We start from the raw sequence: 18,107 nt of genomic DNA on the forward strand, positions 1-18,107 counted from the left end.
CAAGTGAAAACATCAGAAGCACCCTCATCAATCGATCCATTTCTTCAACAAATATTTTGAATACTGACTTAATTTGAGTTTACCCAAAGGCAATTTGAGTCAAGAGCTTAGACGCAGGTAGTCGACCTGGGAGGTGATTCCCAGAAGCAGGAGAGAGAGAGAGAGAGAGAGAGAGCGAGAGCACACCGAGGAAGATCAGAGGACCACCCAAGGAGGCATTATTGAGCTGATCACCACTGAGGGTCACTGAGGCTCACTTCTACTGAGGACTCAGAATTGGTCCTCTGGGGACAGAAGGCTGAGGCATATATCCCCAAGTTAGTTAAGGGTTGCTGTGAAGCAGTTTCACTGTGCACTGGTTACCAACATGTCTATGTCCAGTGAGAGAGAACGCATTCATACTCAGTAAGTTATATGAAGCAAATGTATTACTTACAGACAGGCAGCAAGGGACAAGAGGAGCATTCATTGCAAGCTAGTCGCCCAAGGCTCAGGAAATCTGCTCAGGGCAAATGGAGTCTCAACTGGGCAAGCCCCACTTTCACCACAGATGAGGGATGCCAGAGAGCAGCCTGCCCTGGGTTTAACATCCCAGGGTAATGTGATTTGCTGGGCTGTGTTGAAGGACATCCTATTTTCAGCAGGAGACTGGAACTGACCTTGAGCTGTTCAGCCAGCTCTCCCTTATCTCACGATGTTGCAATCCCAGCACATTCTGCAGTTATTCCTGAGAACTACATGGAAAAAGGGGGACTGGGTCTGTCCAAGACCAGCCAAACTGTCCTGCAGTTACCCCGGGGATGTTAAATTTCCCTGAATTCCAGGCTGTGCCTGCTCCCAAGGCTTCCGGAGAAAGTCATAAGATAAGCCTTAAAGAAGACAGCGACAAGATGCTCGAGGAGGCAGCATTTAGGGGAACTCTCCACAACCAGAGAGCTGACGGCAGAGGCAGGCAAGGGACATTAGCACTGCCAGTGTATGCTACAGGCACCTACCATGTTCCAGACAGAGTGCCGGGCATGCAGCAGTGAGCAGGACAGACCAACTTATTTGTTCTCATGGAGCTTCATTTCAGTAGTGGAACAAAGAATTTACCAATAAACAAGTCAGCAAATAAGTAATGACGGGTGTTGTCTTTGCAAAAATTATGACAATAAGAAAAATATGACATAGGAAAATTACGACAGTGAAAAAAACCTGACCTAAACCAACTCCATCTTCTAACCCCAATCTGCCCTTGTTCATTCCCAGGCATAGGCCAAACAAATTTGTGGAGAAACTTAGTTTATACTTTCACTTAAAACCAAATATAACAGCCCGTCCCTGAAACAAACCTCCTTCTTGTTTGGGGACCAGACCACCTTTGTGAGACTAACAAATTAGCTACAAGATTGAAAATTATGGGCCAGGAGTGTTGGCTCATGCCTGTAAGCCCAGCACTTTTGGAGGCCAAGTTGGGCCAATCATCTGAGGTCAGGATTTCGAGACCAGCCTGGCCAACATGTTGAAACCCTGTCTCTACTAAAAAATATAAAAATTAGCTGGGCATGGTGGCAGGTGCCTGTAATCCCAGCTACTCAGGAGGCTGAGGCAGGATAATCGTTCGAACCCAGGAGGGGGAGGTTGCAGTGAGCCGAGATCGCGCCATTGCACTCCAGTCTGGGGGACAAGAGCAAGACTTCATCTAAAAAAAAAAAAAAATTATGGCTTAGGAGTCATGCAGCCCGAAGCCACAAGATTCCTAACCCCCCCAATTGCTCTAATAAATACTACTACTACTATAAAACATAAAATTGGTGTTCAAGGTATTTTTCAGACCCTGCATTGTGATAGACTAGCCACCCAGACTGGTAAACTGGCTAATCTGGTCTTGTGATCCCAAGCCAGGAACTGACCCAGAGCAAGACAAAAGCTTCATCTCCTCGTGATTTCATCCCTAACCCAACCAATCAGCACTCACCATTCCCTAGCCCCCTGACTGCTCAACTATCCTTTAAAAACCCTAGTCTCCAGACTGGCACAATCCCAGCACTTTGGGAGGCCGAGGAGGGCAATCACTTGAGAGCAGGAGTTCAAGACCAGCCTGGCCAACACGGTGAAACCCCGTCTTGACTAAAAATACAAATAATTAGCTGGGCATTGTGGCGTGCACTTATAATCCCAGCTACTTGTGAGGCTGAGGCATGAGAATCACTTGAACAGAAGGTGGAGGTTGCAGTGAGCCTAGACTGCACCACTGCACTCCAGCCAGGGCAATGAAGCAAGACACTGTCTCAAAAACAAACCCCCCCAAAAATTCCTTAAACTCTGAATCTGAGGAGAGGCTGATTTGAGAAATAATAAGCCTCTGAGCTCCTATTTAGCCAGCTCTATGTGTACTGAACTCTTTATCGCAATTCCCATCTTGAAAAATTGGCTCTATCTGGGTGACAGGCAAGAAGAAGCCGTTGGGTGGTTACAGTGTGATGAGTGCTATGAAGGAAATAACATAAAGGGTGATAGAGAATAACTAGAGGAGGTATTCTAGATAAAATGGCCTGAGGAGGTGACATTTGAGCTGAGTATTAAACATTGAGAAAGAATCTACAAACGGAAGATCTGGTGCAAGACCTTTCCAAGCAGTGTATAACACACACAAAAGCCTATGCCAGCAAAAAGATTTTACTTTCACAAATTCTAGAAACTCTAAGAGTAAAAAAAAAGGTGAAAAGAAATGAAGTGATAACACATATTGTGAGTGCAGCAGGCAGAAACAGCTCCATCACCGTTTCACGACAGGATCTCAAAATACTAGGAAAAGTGCAAATTTAAATCATGAGATACAGTTTGGTCATTATTGGATGGGGAAAGATCCAAAAGTTTGGAAAGACCCCACTGGTGAAGATGTATGGAAACCCAAGGTCTTACACATTATTTGCCAGAGTGTAAATTAGTACAGTGTCTAAGGGGGGCAATTTAGCCATGTTTAGCCAATATATTATTCTAAAGGACATATCCCAGTATAGCCAATTCCAACTCTAAGAATATTTCTGACAGATATACCCACATGCATGCACAAAGACAGTCCATGGGATCCAGTCACATTATTCCTAACTGCAAGCAACTGGGAAAAACTTCAAGGTCCATCAGTGAGGGCCCGCATAGGCTACCCTCTGTAATAACCAAATCTCAGTGGCAGTGTCCAACCAGGTGCTTGTGGGTGACCTTCCAACAGGGAACGCATTGCCCGGCTGACAGGCCTGGTCTATGTACTGTGCGGGCATCCCATACAGTTAGCACTCATTCACCCTCAAAAGCGTCCCATCTTGAAAATAAACTCTTGCCCACTTGGTGCTTCAGGAACCTGGGCTTCTTCCACCAATAACTCTCCCAGATGCCCAGTGCGCAGGTAGGGCCGTCCTTCAGGGCCAGGCCTGGCTAGGGCGCACCCACACCTCCTTGGCCAGATGCTGTGGGCCAGGAAGGGGCTCTGGCCCTTGCGGGAATGAGGGCGCCTAGCATAGGTGTGCACGTGGGCAGCCCCCACCGTGGGGCCCCTAAGTAAGCCGGGGCCTGCCAGCCAGGACAGTCAGGAGTTGCAACCTTGGTGATTTCTAGGCAGACATTAGAAAATGGGGTCAAAGGCCGGGTGCGGTGTCTCATGCCTGTAGACCCAGCACTTTGGGAGGCCGAGGCAGGAGGAACACCTTAGGTCAGGAGTTTGAGACCAGCCTGGCCAACAGGGTGAAACCTCGTCTCTACTAAAGATACAAAAATTAGCCGGGAGTGGTGACGCACGCCTGTAATCCCAGTTACTCAGGAAGCTGAGGCAACAGAATCGCTTGAACCCGGGAGGCGGAGGTTGCAGTGAGCCGAGATCGTGCCACTGCACTCCAGCCTGGGTGAGACCCTGTTAAAAAAAAAAAAAAGAAAAGAAAACGGGGTCAAGAAATGGGGGGTGGGGGGGAGTGGATTTCATTAACCTGCCTGCTCTGATGTGGCTGCATTTCCATCATGCATTGTCCTGAAAAAAATAAAATGTAGACGTGGAGGGATGGGGGAAATTGCACGGGCCGGTCCAGACTGTGAGGCTGCCCCCTGCCAGGCACGACGAGGGTCAGCTCTGCCTCGCCGTGAGGAAACCAGCCAAAGAAACCCCTTGAATCTGGCGAGGTCCCGCCCTGACACTCTCGGGGAACCAGACTGCCGAGCCCTGCCTCTGGGCCGACGCCAGCCCGGCTGTGGACTGGAGAAAACCGCAACGCCACCCGCGGAAACACACTGCTGCCGCCGCGCTCGCTCAGCTGGGTCTCCGACCCGGCCCGCGCCTGCGCAACTGGGTTCCCCCGGCCTGCGCCTACGCCACTCGCCCCTCCCCCCTACCCAGCCCGCGCCCGCGCCCCCGGGGCCCCCCGCCCCCCCCCCCCCCCCCGCCTCCTCTCCCGCCTGCGCCTGCGCGGCTGGGTGCGCCCGCCCCGCCCAGCCTGTGACGCCACGTGCATGTGGGCGGAGCCCTAGGGAATCGTGGGGTCGTATCCAGCTGGTGGAGGTTGGGGTGGCGCCGGCCGGGGCTGGGGAACCCGAAAGACCGGCTGCCGCCTGCTCCCCGGAAAAGGGCACTCGTCTCCGTGGGTGTGGCCGAGCGCGCGTTGCAGGGTAAGCGGCGGGCCAGGGCGCTGGCGGGGGCGGCCGGGGATCACCGACTGCAGGCGGGCCTCCCCACGCGGGCGCGCTGAGCTCCGGAAGACGGCCTCGGGGTCACTCGCATCCCGGCTCCCACCTCCTGCTGCCTTCCTGTCCAGGCTTCACTAGGGCTTCCTGGACGTCTGGGCTCCGCTGACCGGTTGGGGGCAAGTCCCGTGTTTTGGGCCACAGGGCGGGCCAAATGCAGGGGCCTGTAGCCCCAGGGGGCCCCAGCCCTGCTGCGTTCATTCATTCAGCCAGCTTTTGCGGACCCGCCCCCAGTCTGCGTCAGGAACAGGCCCCTCCGCTCCTGGATGAGCCCGGCGGGGAAGCCTCGCGTAGCAGTTTCTGGGAAACAGGTAGGATCAGGCCGCTTGGACAGGACTGAGAGTGTAAGGACGATTCACCCTGGCATTGGGGTGATGTCCCGAGGAGCTCATAGGTGGTCAGGGCGGTTCTGCCCGAGCTGACCTGTGAGCCGCGGATGCCCGGACCGAGGGAGGGAGAGCCCCTGATGTGGACAGACTAGACTCCTTCAGTGGAAAACATTCAACAACCAGGAGAGGGTGGAAGAGGAAGGAGAGATGGGAGGGCCCAGGGGAGCGTGGAAGGGAGGGTGTTTTTATTATAAGTGCAAAGGAACCAGCCACCGGGAAGTGCCTGGGCAGCTCTTGGTGTCCCTCCAGGCACCTGTATTCCAATCTTACCTGCGCGAAGCCACACAACCACGTCACACAGGATGCGGGGAATTCAGCCATAGCCTGCAGGCGGGGAATCTTCCTTGGGAGAGGTGGATTACAAGGACTCTTCCTCCCACCCGCTGTGCAAGAGCCTTGGGCGGCGGGTAGTCATTTTTGAAGGACCTGGCAAGCACGGTACCAATCTCGAAAGAGCTTTTTGTCTCCCTCCCCTTGGCCTGGAGAGAGTGACTGGCTAGCGTGTGTGTCTGCCTCCTGAAGCTTCGGGTAAAGGACCGGGGAGATGGGCAGCCCTTTGTGTCAGGAGATCTGGAAGCGCCTCCCCTCCCACCACCTCCTGTATAAAGGAAACAGCAGGTGGTGTTGACGGGCCTTTCATGCACCTGTTTTTGCCAAGGAGAGAAAAACCTATTGAAACCTACCAGGAGGATGAGTGGAAGTTTCTAATGTGCTTTAATTTTGGATTCAGCGTGCGTGGCAGGCATTTGCATTCATGGCCCTTCCGTGTACTTGAACTGAAAACCTGAAGAAACTGGCCAACAGATTAGGCAGCCATCAATCCACATCAGATGGCGCCTGCATTTCCAAGAGGTGGCTTGCCATCCGCATCTCCTAGAAAGCCAACCAGGGGACAGGGCAGCTCCTACCACCCACAACACTGCTCCACCCTCAGATTCTCCTCTCTGACTCCTGCCCAGAGGGTGGCCTCGGCAGGAGCCCCACCTCTCTGTTTGCCTATGTGCACCCTACTTCCTATCCCTGCCTCCCCTTGGTTCCCACCCGCTACCTTCCTTACAGCCTCATCCCACTCTCTCTCTCTCCTTTAAAGAACAGACTGAGATGTCATTGTTTTTCTCAATGAGTATGTCAGGGAGAACGTGATCAACAAATTCAGGCTGTGGTGTTAGTGGTTCCCACAGAAACCCCGTTGCCCCTCCTGCAGGTGTCTCAGCCATGGGCGTAATCTAGTGGAATGACATCGGTGTTAAGATCTGGGCCACAGGGACATGGAGGTGACCTGTTCCTTGGGGAGAGGATATGGTGAACATGATTGTAAGAACTCTTCTTCCCACCCCTGTGCATGAGCAAGGCTGTTCCTGGTTCCGTGCTCTCTCAGTACTGTGTTCTAGTTAGACTCTTGTTTTTGTCTTCCTGAACTTGGTGCGTAACTTCAGTAATTATGTCTGTGTGAGGTATGTCTATGTATGTGAGTGTTTTTTGGATATCTAAAGTAGTATTGTACTGACAGGGAAGGTGAAGTGATAAAGCACGTTCAATCTGGGGACTGAAGCTGGGGACTCTTGTGTGCTCCAGGTGACACACTGACTGCAATCTCAGACAGGTCCGTTTACACACATTCCCAGGGCCTCGGTGCTGTCTTAGGGAAACCCAGGGCTGTGAGGTGGGCTTTGTGGGGCACTGGACATGGGACATGGCACATAAAGGGTTATTTTAAATGGTTAGACAATAAATAGCAACTTTGCCTCTAGATTTAATATACCACCTGTGAATCTGATCATGTGGAATATGGTTCTTAGACTAACAAAGGACATGATAAGACTTGATTATGGTCCAGGTGCGGTGTCTCACACCTGTAATTCCAGCACTTTGGGAGGCCCAGGTGGGCAGATCATTTGAGGTCAGGAGTTTGAGAGCAGCCTGGCCAACATGGTGAAACACTGTCTGTACTAAAAATACAAAAATTAGCCGGGCGTGGTGGCGTGTGCCTTTAATCCCAGGTACTTGGGAGGCTGAGGCAGGAGAATTGCTTGAACCTGGGAGGCGGAGGTTGCAGTAAGCCAAGATTGTGCCACTTCACTCCAGCCTAGGTGAGAGAGTGAGACTCTGTCTCAAAAAAAAAAAAAAAAAAATTGATTACATAAAAAGGATTTTATTAAACATATTCACAGTTGTAGGGTGTTACTATTGCTTTTTGTCCTCACTATTCATCCCTGGATTGTTTCAGAAGTTTCTCTATAAATACTGTAATTTAATTAAACATTTGATGATTACTTAGAAGCCTGAAACTTTGGGTTATAGTCCACTAAGGAAGGGAGACTGTTGTGGTATGAGAGGCGCTACCTTGGAATGAACATTCCTAGTACCACGTCTCTTCTCCCAATCTCAGCTAACGTTGCCTTAATGTGCATCATTCCCAGCCCCAAGCCTGTCACCTCTCGTAGAGTCCATCCTATTTCTGGACCAGCCCCAAACCTGTCACCTCTCATAAGGCCTGTCCTGTTTCCCAATGATGTCCCTCTGGCATATCAAACTCAGCATGTTGAAAACCTGATCACTGCTGCCTCCTGCCAAACGGTCCCTTCCCAGATGACCTGTTTCAGCTCATGGCCATCACCCAGTCCTGTGGCATCTGTGATGCCTGCATCTTCTTCCTACTGCCCATTCTCCCCCTCAGCACACTGCTGAGCCATCAGCAGACCCCCTTCAACAGGTGCTGGCTGAGCTGCTGCTGGGCTCTGGTTTTGTGTTGGGTGTTGGAGGTTCTGGGATGGGGGCTGGTCCCTACTCCTGGAGTAGGCGGCATCTAACCAGAGCGAAAGGGGCCTGGAAGAAGAACTGCACATGTCATGTGCTATGGAAATGGCAGAGCAGCCAGGAGCCCAAGGGAGAAGCTCCGCCAGCACATTTCAGCAAGAAGAATCTTAGTAAGGCATGATCTGTCTCCTTCGTTGAGAGAGTAGGGCATGAGTGTGATCAGAACTGTAAAACGTTTTGTATTTGACACAGTGGGTGGGCCCTGCTCTCTTTATCCCCATCCCTCACCCCACAGAGTTCCTTAAGTCCTATACCAACAGAACTTATTTCTGTTACCTGCCTGGCCTAGCCATTGAAGGATTTTAAAAGTTGCGATAAAATAGGCATAACACAAAAGTTACCAACGTAACCCTTTTTAAATGTCCAGTCCTGTGGCATTAAGTGCATTCACAACCACCATCACCATCCTTCTCCAGAACCTTTTCATGTTCCCCAACTGAAACTCTTTACCCAGTAAGTCCTCCTCACCCCCCTGCCCTCAGCACCTGCCCTTCTACTCTCTGTCTGTATGATTTGACAGCTCTAGGTAACTCATGTAAGTGGAATCCTACAATATTTGTCTTTTTGTGACTGGCTTATTTCACTTAGTGAAATGCCTTTAAGGCTCGTCCATGTTGTAGCATGTGTCAGAATTTCCTTCCTTTTTAAAACTGAATAATATTTCATTCAAAATTCAATTCAGTTCTAAATTGAATTTTGTGTATCCATCTGTCAGTGGTTGTTTGGATTGTTTCTGTCTTGTCTGTTGTGATTAATGCTTCAGTGAATGTAAGTGTGTAGCTCTTTAAGATCCTGCTTTCAACTCTTTTGGAAGTGGGATTGCTGAACCATATGGTAGTTCTGGCTTTGATTTTCGGAGGAAGCTCCATGCTGTTTTCCAAGGCAGCTGCACCATCTGACTTTCCCACCAGCAGAGCACAAGGGTTCCAGTTTCTCCACATCCTCACTAATACTTGTTATTTTCTGTTTGTTTGATAGTGGCATCCTAATATATGATGTGATAGATCATTGCAGTTTTGCATTTTGCTAATGACTCATGATGTTGAGCCTCTTTTTGTATGCTTTTTATCTGTTATTTTTTAATCAGATTTTTGTGGTTGACTTTTAAGAGTTCTTTATATATTCTGATTATTAACCCCTTTCAGAGCAGATGTACTGTTTATCTATTTTCTCCTGTTCTGTAGGTTGTGTTTTCATTTTGGTGCTTGTTTCTTTTGCTGGGTAGAAGCCATTTAGTTAATGTAATTCCACTTGTTTATTTTTGCTTTGATTGCCTGTGCTTTTGGTGTCATATCTAAGAAATCATTGCCAAATTCTTTTTTTTTTTTTTTTTTCCTAATCTAACCAATCCCCATTTTTCCTTTAATCTGCAAACTGTCCTGGGTTTGGGCCATTGCCAAATTCTTTATTATTTATCTTGGTGGATTTTGTGTTCAGGAATTTGTCCATTTCATCTAGGTTATCCAGTTTGTAGGTATACAGTGTTCACAGTACTCTCTTATAATCATTTTTATTCCGTGAAATAGGTAGTAATGTCCCCTCTTTCATTCCAGATTACAGCTATTTGAGTCTTCTTTCTTTATTCCCTAGTCAGTCTAGCTAAAGGTTTGACAGTTACGTTGACTTTTGAAGAACCAAATTCTAGTTTCATTTATGTTCTCTATTTTTCTATTCTCTATCCTCCTCTAATCTTTATTATTTTCCTCCTCGTTTTTTACTTTTTTTCTCCTCCTTTTTTCCTCTTCCTTTTTCTAGCTTTATGTTTAGTTTGTTCTTTTGGTAGTTATTTAAGGTGTACGGTTAGGTTGTTTGAGCCCTTTCTTCTCTTCTAAAGCAAGTGTTTATAGCTTTTCCTATTGGCACATTTCCCTACTGGCACTGTTTTTGCTGCATCCCGTAAGTTTTGGAAGGTTGTGTTTTTGTTTTCACTTATCTCAAGGTATTTTCTGATTTTCATTATGACTTCTTCTTTGACTCTTTGGTTGTTTAAGGTTGTGCTCTGCTGAATTTCCACATAATTGTGAATTATCCAGTTTTCCTTCTGCTGTTGATTTCTGGTGTCACCCCATTGTGACTGGAAAAGATGCTTTGTATGGTTTGGATTGTTTAAAATGCATTAAGGCATGTTTTGTAGCCCACCATCTGGCGTTGCGTGTAGGGTGTTCTGTTACACTCTTGCTCTGTGGTGTCGTTTGAGTTCTCTGTTTCTTTGTTGATCTTCTGTCTCATTTTTCTGTCTATTACTCAAAGTGAGACATTTCAGTCTCCTAGTATAATAATATTACTATTATTGATAGTTGTCTATTTCTCTTCAATTTTATCAGTGTCTGGTTTATATCTTTAGGGGTTTTGATGTTTGTTGCATGTATGTTAACAATCATTTTATATTCCCGGTGAATTGACTATTTTATCATGATATAATGTACTTCTCTGTCTCTTGTGACAGTTTTTGACTTAAAGTCTCTTTTGTCTGATATTGGTATAGCAACCCCTGCTCTCCTTTGGTCACTCCTTGCGTTGACTCTTTTCCATTCTTTTACTTTCAGCCTGTATGTGCTCTCAGATCTAAACCGAGTTTCTTGTAGATGGAATACACAGCTGACCCTTGAACAATATGGGTTAGGGATACCAACCCCTCACCTGCAGTTGAAAATCCAGGTATAACTTCAGTCTAGAATGCAGTGGTGCAATCATGGCTTACTGCAGCCTTGAACTCTGGGGCTCAAGTGATTCTCCCACCTCAGCCTCCCCAAGGAGCCTGGGACTATAGGCGCACACCACCATGTCCAGCTAATTTTTTGATTTTTTGTAGAAACAGGTTCTCCCTATGCTGCCCAGGCTGGTCTCAAACTCCTGGGCTCAAAAAAAACCTCTCGCCTTCGCCTCCCAAACTAGTAGCCTACTGTTGAAGAAGCCTTACTGATAACATAAATAGTTGATTAACACATAGTTTGTATGTTATATGAATTATAATCTGTATTATTACTACGAGGTAAGCTAGTGAACAGAAAATGTTATTATAATAAGAAATCATAAGAAAGAGGAAATGTATTTGCTATTTAGTAAGTAGAAGTGGATTATCATAAAGGTCTTCATCTTCATTGTCTTCATGTTGAGTAAGCTAAGGAGCAGGTGAAAGAGGAAAGGTTGATCTTGCTGCCTCAGAGGTGGCAGGGGTGGAAGAAAATCTGGATATAAGTAGACCTGTGCAGTTCAAACCCATGTTGTTTGAGGGTCAGCTGTAGTCAGGTCTTCTTTTTTAATCTATGCTGTCAATCTGTGTCTCTTGATTGACGAGTTAATCCACTTATATTTAAAGTAATTACTCATAGGAAAGGACTTGTTTTTGCTATTTTGTTGTTTGTATATATTTTATAGCTTTTTTATCCTTCATTACTACCTTCTTTTGTATTTAGTTGATTATCTGTAGGTTCTGTTTTTGATTCCCTTCTCATTTCCTTTTTTGTATATGCTACAGATATTGTCATTGTGGTTACAACCATAGGGATTGCATGCATAACATCCTGAAGTTAGAGCGATCTATTTTAAATTGATATCAACTTAATTTCAGTCAGTTCACAGTAACCTCTCCTTTACAATTCCATCTACCCCCACTTTGTGTATTGATGTCACAGATTACATCTGTTTGTATTGGGTGTGCACCCATTAGCATAAACCTGTAATTACTTTTATGCATATATCTTTTAAATCCTGAAGAAAATATTAAGTAGTGTTGCAGACCAATTGTACACTAATACTAGTTTCTAAATTTGTCCCTCCATTTGCCTTTGCTGGAGATGTTTGTATTTTCTTACAGCTTTTAGCTGCTGTCTAGTGCCCTTTTGTTTTAACTTGCAGGACTCCCTTTAGCAGTCTTGTAGGGCAGATCTAGTGGCAGTGAACACCCACATCTTTTATTAATCTGGAAGTGTCTTCATTTCTCCCTCATTTGTGAAGGACAGTTTTGCTGAACATAGAATTCTCCATTGACGGATTTTTTTTTTTTCTTTTAGCAGTTTGAGTGTATCGTCCCACTGCCTCTGGCCTCCGAGGTTTCTGGGAAGACATTGGCTAACAGTGTTACTGAGGATTCTTTATACATTATGAGCTGTTCTTTTGCTGCTTTCAATATTCTGCCTTTGTCTTTACACAGTTTGATTACATTGTGTCTTAGTATGGGTCTCTTTGGGTTTATCTTATGTGGGGTTTACTGAGCTTCTTGGATGTTTATATTCATGTCTTTAGTCAAATTTGGGAGGTTTTTAGCTATTCTTTCTTCACATAATTTCTCTGCCCCATTCTCTCTTCTCCTTCTTAGACTTCTATAATGTGCATGGTGCATGTGAGGGAGGCCCCTAAGTCCCTGAGGCTCTGCTCACTTTCCTCATTCTTTTTGCTCCTCTGACTTGATATATTCAAATGTCCTGTGTTCAAGTTGGCTGATTCCTGTGCCGACTCAAATTTCTCTGATCAGAGTTTTCAGTTCAGTTTTGTATTTTTCAGCTCCACAATTTCTGTTTGATTCCTTTTTATAATTTCTCATTTTGTTGTCATAATGTTGTTTTCTTGATTTATTTTCATTCTTTATTTGTTTTCCTTCAGCTTTTTTAAAAGGCATATTTAAGATAGTCATTTTTAAGTCTTGGTCAAGTACGTCCAGTGCCTGCATTTCTTCAGGGATGGATTCTGCCGCTTCATTTTCTTCCTCTGAATGAGCTGTGTTTTCCCGTTTCTTTGTATGCCTTGTGAGTTTTTTGCTCAACATTGGGCATTTGAAAAACAGCTCCATGTCCCAGTCTTTGCAGACTAACTCTGTTTTGGGAGTGGCCACCACCAAATAGCAGGATCTGTCTAAGCCTACGGATCAGCTCAGGATGAAGGCTGAAGTCTCCTCAGGTTTCTTCTGAGGATGCATCTTCCCTGGGCCTGTGTATGTGTTTTTATCAATTTCCCCATATTCGTGACTATTTAAAAATATCTTCAAGCTTCCCTTTGGAATATACCAAGAAATGTATTTGGAGTTACCTTTGTTTTTCTTTTCTTTCTTTCTTTTTTTTTTTTTTTTTGAGGCAGAGTCTCGCTCTGTCGCCCAGGCTGGAGTGCAGTGGCTTAATCTTGGCTCACTGCAAGCTTCACCTCCCGGGTTCACACCATTCTCCCATGTCAGCCTCCTGAGTAGCTAGGACTACAGGTGCCCACCACCACGCACAGCTAGTTTTTTGTATTTTTTAGTAGAGACAGAGTGTCACCGTGTTAGCCAAGATGATCTTGATCTCCTGACCTCATGATCCACCTGCCTCAGCCTCCCAAAGTGCTGGGATTACAGGCATGAGCCACCACGCCCTGCCCGGAGTAACCTTTGTTTTTCTATCGTTGTAAATTTCGATTCTGGAATTGGGGTTTGGTGGTGTGATGTGTTGCTCACATGTGCCCGGAACTCCTGTTCCTAAAAGGACTTTGAGATCAAGGAACACATATTTAATCTCCCCTTTATGGCTTGGTTTTAGTTCCTCTTTCCAAGTTGAATAACCAGTTTTTCATTGCTGTTTTGTTTAAGTTGGTGCTCTGAAGCTTAATCTCAGTACCCTTAACTCTGAATTGTCAAATTTTGATAAAATGTGTGCCCTTTTTTTTTTTTTAGTAAGAGAAAGCAGGTCTTAATGTCTGCCAGAACACAATTTATTTGCCTTGTTGGCTCCATTAAACTTTTATAAAGCTTTAAGTACATATACATCCTACTTTCCCAAAGTCTCCCCCAGTCCCTCCTTGGGCTTGAGATGTTCTACTGTATTTCTCACCTGTCATTCTTGTCCCAGGTATGCGTGGGGTTGTAGTCACCCTACAGCTTTGCCTAGCAGTGCCCACAACCATTTCCCTGACTTCCTATCTGAGCTCTGAGCTCAGTCAGGTGAAACAGAGATCTGTTCCTCAGGCAGCCCAAGACAGATTAGGATGTTGCAGAAAGGTCCGCTCCGCTGCCTCCAGTTCAAGGGAAGGAATTGGGAACTGGGCTGCTGCTTTCATCAGGCGGCGCCGTGCTGGGGAGGCGTGGGGCAGGAGCGAGCGAAGCACCCCAGAGTTCCTGACATCCTGAATGTGGCTGCTTCTGGGCTGGGCATTCTCTTGGTTGCTGTAGATCGTTGCCTGTTTTGCAGAGCTCCTATGCAATATTTTAACCAGTCTCTAGTTGTTTTTAATGTTTCTCTGTGGGAGAATGAGGGCCTTTGAGCTTCTTTTACCGTCTTGCTGTGTCCTCTCCCTGTTAATGGATTTTCTACAGGATTCTGTTGTGTGTCTGATGACGTTATAGAAGGTGCAGGGGTGGAGGAGCAGCCTCTTCCATTCTAAAGAAGGGCTTGGATACCATGCTGGGCAGCAGCAGCACAAGACAAACTGAGTCCCTGCCCTGTGGGCTCATGGCCTAGACGGGAGACACAGACCTACAGGAACCAGGTCTATTAATACTGGTTTCATCACAGCTGGTGGTGGGTAAACGGAGCTCAGAGAGTATGTGATGGGGCATGTGGAGGTTGGGGGCATCTGGGAAGGGGGTGGCAGTGACATTTCAGTGGAGGTTTCAGAATGAAAACACGGTGCCAGGGTGGTGGACAAGTATTCTGGGAATGGGTATCAGTCTGTGCCAGGGGCCTGAGGCAGGGAGGGGCTGAGTTCAAGGGGCAGAAGGTGGCACTGTTCTCAGAGCACTGTGGGCAAGGACCAAAGAGTGCGATGAAGCAGCAGGGGCCGGCAGGAACAGGCCCAGGCAGAGGCTGCAACATGATCCTGAGAGCTGTAGGAAGCTCCTGAGTGTGGTGGGACCCAGGCCCAAAATAGGGCTGGGGAGGGGCTGCACCTTGGCACCTGCCAGGAGAGCCTTTTTGCAGCCCTGCCCATGGCAGATGCTCAAGGAAGGGTGGTTTTCCTGTCTCCTGCCTCAGTGTGGGTAGCCAGGCCACTGGTGAGGCTTCTTCCCTCGGCACGGGGCACTGTAGCAGTGCTTGTCTTACCTCTCTGGGCCTGAGGATAGCCAGCTGTGGCCACAGGTGGGACCTCAGTAAGGAGGGGCCAGGAAGGGCCGGCTCCCTGTGCTCTGCCCCACGGGCCCTGTCCTTCCATTCTGCTGTGCCCAAACAGCCTCAGGTAGTGCAGGTCGCTGCTGACTTGCCCCTTGGACTGCCACTGCCCCCTCCTCAGTAGTGCAGCCATGCTGTCCTTGGCTCCACAGCTATGTCACCTCCTGCTGCCCTTCCGTAAAGCCCGCGTGTGGCACGTGCTTTCTCTGCAGCCTGTTCTGAGCACACTGAATCCCCAAAGTCACGAGGGGCTCTCCCATGAGCAACCCCACCTTACAGATGAGGCTGGCCCCCTCGAGGGGCGTCTTGCCCACTGTCATACGTGGCTGCAGGCAGAACAGGTACCCCTTCCAGCCCGGCACCCTCCTGACCCCTTGCTCCCCTCGGAGTGGCCACTCACCAGGACCGACTGAGAGAGTGAGCGGGGGACAGGCTGATGGACGTCCCCAGGGTTGGCGGCCCTAGAGTCGGCCCACGCTTCTTGTCCTTTGAAGCCTCAGGTTCCTACATGCTGCCTCACACTGGAGCAGCCAATGAAACTTGAACAAATGCTTTCATTTTGGGTGTATTGATCCAAAAATATTGGTACCCAATGAAGTTTCTGCTACGCTAGTAGAATTTTTGTAGGCTTTGAAAGTATACAGACGGTATTTTCTCCTTGGCAGAAATGGGCTATGTGAATAAAAAAAGGTATTCGTTATGAAACTTCCAGAAAAACGAGCTACATTTTTCAGGTTTGTCTGGGGCTCTCAGTAGTTGCCCAAGGGCTGGAGTTTAAACCTTTCGAAAAGTAAATTGCCTGAATAGAAGTATAACTGAGGATTCAAAGACTGAATCAGATATGTGCTTCTGTTCCCATGCACAGTTTGGGAACACCATTTACATGTGGCTTTTTTTTACATAAATCGCCATGTATCCCAAGCTGCCGGTGGGGCCCTCCCTTAGAGGAGCCAGCAGCTGTGGCCCGTGCGCCAGGTCAGCACCTGCAAGGTGTGCGACCTTGAGCAGGCTGTCCTGCCTTTATAAACCTCAGTTCCTCTTCTGTGAGATGGGGATCACACCTTCTGGAATCATTATGAGGATCAAATGAAGCTTCTGATTCCTGGGGGGAACATGGAGCGGTTTCAGGTTGAACATTTTGTCCCTAGACCTGGGGACGTCTGACTCTCCTTGGAACTTGGCACCCTAACGTGCTCTTCCTGCCTCTCCCCCTTCCCACCAGCAGCTGCAGCACGGTCCTTGGCAGACAAGGATGAGAAAAATATCCAACCACGGGAGCCTGCGGGTGGCGAAGGTGGCATACCCCCTGGGGCTGTGTGTGGGCCTGTTCATCTATGTTGCCTACATCAAGTGGCACCGGGCCACCGCCACCCAGGCCTTCTTCAGCATCACCAGGGCAGCCCCGGGGACCCGGTGGGGTCAGCAGGCCCACAGTCCCCAGGGGACAGCTGCAGACGGGCACGAGGTCTTCTACGGGATCATGTTTGATGCAGGAAGCACTGGCACCCGAGTACACGTCTTCCAGTTCGCCCGGCCCCCCAGAGGTACCCGCCTCTCATGGCAGGGCTCTCGGGATCTTCTCCCCTGTGCTACGGTGTTGGCCAGGTCCCCTGCCGCAGACTCACCTGGGAGCTTGTCTAAATGCAATTTCCCAGAGATGCTGACGCCGATGTAGGCGGGGGTCCAAGCATCTGAATTTCCTGGGAGTCCCAGATCATTCTTACACTAGTGAGTAGTGATCATGCTGAAGGACAGCTGAGACCTTGAGGGTGTTTGGTGGCCCATCCCCTCCCCACATTCACCAGCAGGTCAGGTGGCTAGGACCAGGATTTAGGCCAGTGGCTGTTTGGGGCTTTGTGGGGAGTTCAGGCAGGAAGTATCCCCAGATTCAGGCCCATGGGAGGCAGAAAATCGGGAAAGCCAGATAAATAGCAAAGGCTCCTGGGCTTGACCAGGAGCTGCCAGGTGGGCCAAGATGGCCAGGGGCAACAGCCGAGAGGGGTCTCAGCTAGAGAAGGGAGCTGGAGCCTGGACCCCGTTGGCTGTGCTTCTAGGGCAGGCCTCAGGCCGGGATGGGCGACTTCTCTTGAGGGGTCCCCCTTGCCACCCGTTCCTCTGCTCTCCGACCACCCTCTTCCCTTGGTTCCCTGATGCCCATCTCGTGCCCATGACCCTGAGGTTTGCCCTCCATGTGTCTCTAGCCATAGCCAGTGAGAGTTTGCAGCCCCTGTCAGGCAGGTCCCCTGGGTGTCCCACGCTCTTCTTGGCTGACCTGGAACCTGTGGGGTAGGCACCATCCTGGCATTGCACGGTTCTGCTGGCGCTGGAGACTTCTAGCTGCTGTCTCCAAAGCTGGGTGGTATATTGTATTTACTTTTGACTCCATCTGCTTTATTTTTTAACTTATTACAGTAGTGAAATATTTAGATGCCATATATGCTTATCTCTGAAAGTGGCTTCGAAGCCTGTAATCCCAGCTACGCAGGAGGCTAAGGCAGGAGAATCGCTTGAACCTGGTGGGCGGAGGTTGCAGTGAGCCAAGATCACACTATTGCACTCCAGCCTGGACAACAAGAGTGAAACTCCATCTCAAAAAAAAATTTTGTAATGGAACTTTTAAAAAATTAATAATTAATTAAAAAGTAAAGCTTCTTCGAAGCTAAGTGTGCAACGGACATCAGCCTGCGATGCTTTTGGAGCCATGTCCCAGGGTTTTCTCTTTGGAGAGAAAAGACCTTGCGAAAAGTTTTGTCCCTGATCTTTTCTGGTCCAGTCTTCGTGTCTGAATTTAGTATTCCTCCCTGTTACGAGTTCATGCCACTCCTAATAGTTTAAAACACTGCATTTTTTAAAATGAAGAAAAAACCCTAATCTTGAGAACCCTGTAATAAATTCTTTTCAGAATCAAGGAAATGGTGTTCCTATTTTCAGTTTGAAGTCACTTGTCCTATTCCACTGTTTATTGAATTGGCAAGAATTAACTGTGTTAAAATTGTTTTTTTTTTTTTTGAGACAGAGTGTCGCTCAGTGGCCCAGGCTGGAGTGCAGTGGCCGGATCTCAGCTCACTGCAAGCTCCGCCTCCCGGGTTTACGCCATTCTCCTGCCTCAGCCTCGGAA

The 18,107-nt window shown here is 48.0% G+C and overlaps 1 protein-coding gene across 7 annotated transcripts in view; it reads left to right on the plus strand.

The window, feature by feature from the left end:
- Nucleotides 1–4,441: 4,441 nt before the first annotated feature.
- The window catches only part of ENTPD6 (ectonucleoside triphosphate diphosphohydrolase 6), a 30,929-nt gene continuing 17,263 nt past the window's right edge, over nt 4,442–18,107 (plus strand). For 3 of the 7 annotated variants that reach the window (XM_023193453.1, XM_023193456.1, XM_023193457.1), the window contains exons 1-2: nt 4,442–4,635; nt 16,212–16,533. In XM_023193453.1, the coding sequence (XP_023049221.1) occupies nt 16,242–16,533 (292 nt within the window). In that variant the 5' untranslated portion in view covers nt 4,442–4,635; nt 16,212–16,241. The remainder of the gene's footprint in view (nt 4,636–16,211; nt 16,534–18,107) is intronic. The other 4 variants (XM_023193454.1, XM_023193458.1, XM_023193459.1 and 1 more) reach the window with 4 other exon arrangements.

Source organism: Piliocolobus tephrosceles, chromosome 20, assembly GCF_002776525.5.
Source record: "Piliocolobus tephrosceles isolate RC106 chromosome 20, ASM277652v3, whole genome shotgun sequence".
NCBI classification, from domain to species: Eukaryota; Metazoa; Chordata; class Mammalia; order Primates; family Cercopithecidae; genus Piliocolobus; species Piliocolobus tephrosceles.